Below are 6,483 nucleotides of genomic sequence, written 5' to 3' on the forward strand. Positions count from 1 at the left end.
TCACCTTCTTTGGTAACACATGAAAGGAAAGAAATTCTGCACTATGATTGAGGGATCATAAGCCTGATATCCAGTTTTATTTGTTCTTGGGGTTTTTTTTTTTTTTTTTATTGCTGTACATAATATCACCTGACTACTGACTAAGTGAACAGAAATGCATGCACACAAAACATAAAAGCATTACACTGCAAAGTAAATGCAGTTTTGTGGACTTTAAACTCAGGCGTCTGAGCAGGAGCTGGTTTTATTTACTTATTTTTCGAAAAATGTCTTATCTACTAATTGCTTTGAATCCTTGCTTGTTTTTGTTCAATGAGAGAGAGATGTGTTCCCTGAAGATGAAGCTGTTAGTATTGATTATATTGCTGTTACAGTTGCTACTGATTACTGCTCTGGACTCAGTGTGAAGATCTTTGCAGCTATTTGTGTCCTTTGAGAAACCTTGTCGTTTAAATCTGTAAGGATTTGTTTATTATGTAGTTCAGTTTAATTCAATTTGATTTTTATAGTGCCTTTAGCAATGGACACGGTCTCAAAGCAGCTTTACAGGAATGGCTTTGTGAGAAAGGGGCTCTGCTCGTCCACAGAACTGCATTCACTTAATTGACTTTGGTGAGGTCATTCCTGAGGAGAAAAGAGAGCTAATAGTAGTCATAGTTGACATTTGCTCCGTGTCTGTAAGAGGTGGAGTAACGAGGACCCATGGGAGCGTTTTCATCATAGTGATGCTGCCGTCCTTGATCTGTGGAGCGCGCTTGATCCTTCCAGTAAGCCAGGTCGGTCTCGAGTCTCTGAAATGAAAATAAAACGTCACCTCAGACGTTGTATATTTCTCAAGGAACTTCAGCTGCGCTCTGACATTTATATGAATGTCATTGAGTTTAAAAAGGTGCTGTGACAGATGCAGGTGTGAAGTCACCTATCCTGACAGGTAGCTGAAAGGAGGAAAAAAAGTTCAAATCCAATTACTTATACCACTTTAGACGTAGGAGGTGTGTTGTAAATGCACTCATCAGTCTTACATCCAAACATCAATAACCTCAAAATACACGTGGTTCATGACACCTTGTTTGTGCAAAAGAAAAAGAAATTAATTAATTAATAATCAGATGTATAGCTGAAAATATTTCCAGTTATTATTCTTGATCATGAACTTCAGAAGCTAGTCAAACATACACGTATTTTATTGTAGTTTGTCAGTATGTTGCCGTAGTAATAAGGTTTATCAGTGAATGGAGCAAATAGCATTCTACTTTGACAACAAATTTTTTGTCTTGCTGCTGAAATGAAACATTCTGGAGGGAGATTTGGCATTTGTGTATAAAATTCAGCAGTGTTCATCTGCATCATCCTATGAGAAGAAGGACTGTGTGCTCGCTGTCACCTCCACTGTACTGTCTTCACTCCTATTGGTCCCTCCATATGTGCATAAAGTTCACCATATCTCATCACTGGACATGTCCACATCGAATCACCAAACACTCACTCATGTTACTGGAAGTGGCCAGCTCTCGAAGATGAATGGCCTGCTGTTGCTTTGTCACTGTGACTCGTTGTATGTGTGAATGTAGCAATATTGTTAGTAAGCCCTTTAACTCACCGCCTCATCATACCCCAGGTACATGAACTGCTGGATCCATTGCTGCACATCAGGACGGCTACGATCCCACAGGTTCCGCTTAGGCCTTCTGAGAGAAGCCAGGAACTGCTTAGCCTTAGAGGGAGGAACCACCACAGCCTCTGCTGCCTTCACCTCACCGTCCACTAAAGACAAACAGAGAGTAGAGTGTTCAGGAGGACAAGTGTGGAAATGAATTAATGGTCAGATTACAGCCATGAAAAGGAACAGACCTATCTAAATGACATAAGTATAAAGGAAAAGGCTTGAAAAATCATCAGATCAGATGTTTGATTTTTACACACCTTCTCTCTTCTTCAGAAGTTTGTGCAGGGTGCTCTCGCTGGATACATCTGGAAACATTCATGAATGAAATCAAATCAGTTTTAGAAGGAAACCACATGTGAGAAGTAACCCCAAGTTGGGAGAAGGTTACTTTACAGTCTCAGCTGAATTATTCCACTATTCATGAGCACTGATTTCCAAAAAATGCACACGCTGCACATTCCTCAGCACTGAACACACAGTAACTGGCATATGGAGGTATTTAGCAGGGATTGTTCACAGGTGGCCCCCGAAAAAAAACCCAAATTGTCTCTCATTATTTTTATACTGGCAAAGCTAATTTTCTAAAATACACAGAAGTGTTAGAAACGTAAAAAGACTCTACTTTCCCTTTGATTTTTTCTCGTATTATTAATGAATCTCACCAGCAGCAGCTCATGATTATAGATTTTAGTAAAGCAGGACAACATTGATAATGACATAACCTTAAAACAAAATAAAGTTAAAAGGATCTCATGACCATTAGCTACTAATAAGTGAATTTTAAAGATTAATAACCCATTAATTAGGCCTCTAGCATACAGACCAGCAGGTCAGTGAATTACCTTTATTCAACTGTAGCTAGCTGAAGATAACATCATTAACCAGAGCTGATGGATTTCAGCAAAATTTTCAGCTTACTACATCTCAAAACACACACACACACACACACAAAAGAGCTGAAGTGAGCCCAGAAAACTGGCCCATTGGTAAAAGGAGACATTTTTCTTCTTTTTCACAGCCTTTGTATGGAAAGTAAGTATTTCACATGTTTCTAATGGACAGACCTTATCCACTCCTTAATCACTTCTTCCCTTTCAGAATCTTTGCAGTACAGCTTGAAACAGAAATAATTCTGTGAATTTGGCCTCATTGCCTGCACTTACATGTTGCATTTATTGTAGAAATGTGGTCAATATGATTCTGATGATTTGCTAGAAAACAAGATCCTAGCATCAGTATAAACAAAAACAAGACACTGAGAGGGAGATGGAGAGGGGGAGAGGGAGGGAGTGAGTGAGTGAGTGAGTGGGAGAGAGAGAAAAAGAGAGATGGATTGAGTGAGTGAGTGAGAGAGAGAGAGAGAGAGAGAGATGGAACCTGTTCAGTCACATGTTCAAGGTTCAAAGTCAAAAATGCAAATTCATTAGGGTTCTGTGTAATAAATAATGACTTCTTTTCTGTTTTTTTATGTTGCAGTATCAGTAGATAGAAGTGAGAAAGGCACACAAGCAGATCATTATTTCTCCACATGCAATACAGATTCTATGAATAAGCAAATTGAAGTTACCCATAAGCCTACATGTGGCCATCCCATATGCCTGGTAGATTCATGATTGGCTTTTCTGTGTTAGATTGAAATATCACTTGCCTGGAACATGATCACGTCTCATTTCAGCTTCACCCTAATCTATAAACAAACACATGTTCTGTTCACCTCTCTGGCAAACAACACACCTCAGATTCAGCGCTTTCCTGCTGGCTGTTAGGATTCACAGCAGCCTAGAATAACAACCATCAGCATGCTCTCTCTCTGTCTCTCTCTCTCTCTCTCTCTCAGCACATTACTGAGACACTACTGTTCTTATTCACCACTCTATCACTCAAATATTTACACAATTACATACTTCCATGCTATGTTCCTTCTATGTTTCATAGTCATGTTAAAATCTGTGAGATTTGCAATGTCCTTGTCCTTGTGCTTCATTGTGCAATATCTCCCACTGTGTCTCTCTTATTTTTACTATTTTAGAGTACAGTAATAATTTTATCCCCAATTTTAACCCCATTCCAATACTCCAATACACTTAGATATTATTATACATTAACTACATGTTTCAAAATGTCTTTGTTTCATCCAGTGATGAGTGAACATTACAGGAACATCAGTCTTTCTGGTCTGTTTATATTTTCACTTCAGTAGAAATTTCTGTAGAGTTTAATTCTACACTGAGCATATACAGAGAGAATCATGTGACTTACCATTTAGCGATACTAAGAGGTATCTACCAGTGGATATTGTTGCAAAGCAGCTTTAGAAATAAATTAAATTCAGATAAAATTGAGCAAGCTGAAGGTGGCTGAAAGGTGGCAAGAAAAAAACTTCCTGAGAAGAAACCTTTAGAGGAACCAAAGTCATTTGGATGACACAGGATAGTGTGATTATAAATCATTCCTTTCTATCACTGTTTAATATATTTTATTTATCCATTTAAAATGTGCAATTGTGAAACCAGGAGCTTTTGAGAAACCTATTCATCATTACAGGTATAGTATGAAGTCTTTTCTGTTGAAGTAATCAACTGTTCACTGAAGGAGATTTGAATGCAAAACTGATCATGGCAATTGCAGTCCAAAGCTATCTCCATGGTTTCTACCAAGTACTACCATCCACAGCAATCCCCTACAATTATGTCTAAGAGCACTGAGGCAAAGCATCGTACTGACTGTTAACATTGAAGTATTACATGGAATATACAATAAACACTGTGCTCTATTGTTCACACAGCCACCCAGGTGAATAGAAATATTTGCCTCCATGACTTTCAATAAGGAAGTTAGCTACATGACTGACTGCCAACTCTTTCTACAAGACATACAGCTGACTTCAGTTGGGATTGGAAAAAACCCAGAGTGTATTAGTGATTCAGCACAGAGCCCAGAAGAATAACCTGGAGGTTAACACACCTCCAGGCACCAAAGCAGTGAGATATGGAAGAACAATTAAACCTTAATATCCTGTTACATGCAGAGACACTGATTCATTTACATTATTATAATTATGGTGGAGTTGACAGCAGGCTGATAAAGATACAGATATGTCTATAAGCACTTAGCAAGCCATCAGCTGCAGCGGTTGACAAGGACTGTAACCTTCAGTAATAAGCTTCAGTGCGCTTTAATGGACAAACTCATAGATGCCCACAAAGCTTTTCTTCAATTTCTTCAGCTTTTCTTCAAGACCTTGAATGATTGTAGTAAGTTCTAAATGGAAAAATATTAGGAATACAAATAATAAAGTTTATTCTGGTGTAAAAATTGTGGAATTTCTTTAATAAGTAATCAGAACAGCTGAATGTAGGCAAAAGTAGGCTACATTAAGAAATTTTGATGCACACAACTTCATATTTCCATGCTAAATTTTGAAAATGCTAACCTTTATGACTGTCTGTGATGTGGTAAGTTAACTGTTTGTATGCCACAGCATTTTAAACTGATATTTGTTGTTCATTTTCTTACTTCTACAGGTATTATTGGAGTTTGCATCTGCCTGCAAATATATGTTTGATACATGTAAATGTTTTTAAGCTTAACATTTTGGGTAAATTCCTAAAAGATTTTGTTGCCTAAGCAAAATAATCCAAACCAAACCAAACCAACAAAACAATCCAAACCAACCAACCAAACAAACAAACAATCCAAACCAAACAAAGAAACAAAACAATCCAAACCGAACAAAACAAACAAACAAACAATCCAAACAAACAAACAATCCAAACCGAACCAACCAACCAACCAAACAAAACCAACAAAACAAAACAAAATAAAAAAAAACAATCCAAACAAAAAAACAATCCAAACCAAACAAAACAAAACAAAAAACAAAACAAACCAACAGTAAAAACCGATGAAATGGCAATTTGTTAAGGCTACCAAAAATTCAGAATGTAAAATGAATTACAGATGATTTTTACAGATGAACACGAGAACTGCAAGAACTCATTGCTTATTTGTCACTGAGAGTTCACAATCCAAACCGATTCTCTGTGGAACTCGTGTAGAAAACTCGAGTCAGTAAAGAACCCTCCAGAAAGCCTCTTTGCTAATGGTGTTAGTTTGAACCAAATGTGCATATGATTGCATTTCAATGTGCATGCAAAACTACAGTCAGTTACAAAGAGGAAATGTCTTAGTTTGTCTCAGAATAAAGATAAATGCATTTTGTAATGTTTCTTATAGCCAACGGCCAGAGAGGAAAGTTTTAACAGATGTCTGTGAAAGGAAGGATTTACCTGAAAGAGCCAGTAGAGTTATTACTGCCAGGAAAGTAAAAAGCCGTAGGTAAAATTTCGGGTACATCATGATGGAGTCCTTTCTTTGTCTGCACTCGTTTACTGCTGAGGGTCCGGATGCAATGGAGAAAACGGAGAGGGGGAACGACTATGCAAACACTCCCAGTGGAAACTTGCTCAGCTGCCTGAGGGTGGGAAATACTGCAAAACCAAAAAGAAAAAAGTGTGTGTGTGTGTGATTATCTGATACTTGATACTGCTCCTTTGATACTGTATGTCTATATAACAAAGAAACAGGTAGAGAAATAAAGTCATTGCTATTCTCAAGCAGTCAAAAAACAAATCTCCATCTGTTCCACTGTGAACATCTGGAAGAGAGGCAAATCCATGAATGCTATAAGCTTATTTAATATTTCTCTAAGCACTATATTCAATTCGTGAGTTCCTTTTCTCAGCAAATTTCCTGAGACAGTGAAAGAAAGAGCTCAAAATGAAAGACCACCTTCAAACATGAGCGTGACTCGAGCA

General features: G+C 37.7%; 1 protein-coding gene across 1 annotated transcript; it reads right to left on the reverse strand.

Moving 5' to 3' along the window:
- Window positions 1-58: 58 nt before the first annotated feature.
- ecrg4a (ECRG4 augurin precursor a) lies at window positions 59-6,194 on the reverse strand. Its single transcript, XM_058391710.1, has 4 exons — window positions 5,956-6,194; window positions 1,924-1,971; window positions 1,601-1,764; window positions 59-791 (listed from the first exon to the last, which is right to left on the reverse strand). Exons 1-4 carry the CDS (start codon window positions 6,023-6,025, stop codon window positions 642-644), a joined length of 432 nt encoding a protein of 143 aa, XP_058247693.1. The 5' UTR covers window positions 6,026-6,194; the 3' UTR covers window positions 59-641.
- Window positions 6,195-6,483: the final 289 nt, after the last annotated feature.

Source organism: Hemibagrus wyckioides, linkage group LG06, assembly GCF_019097595.1.
Source record: "Hemibagrus wyckioides isolate EC202008001 linkage group LG06, SWU_Hwy_1.0, whole genome shotgun sequence".
NCBI classification, from domain to species: Eukaryota; Metazoa; Chordata; class Actinopteri; order Siluriformes; family Bagridae; genus Hemibagrus; species Hemibagrus wyckioides.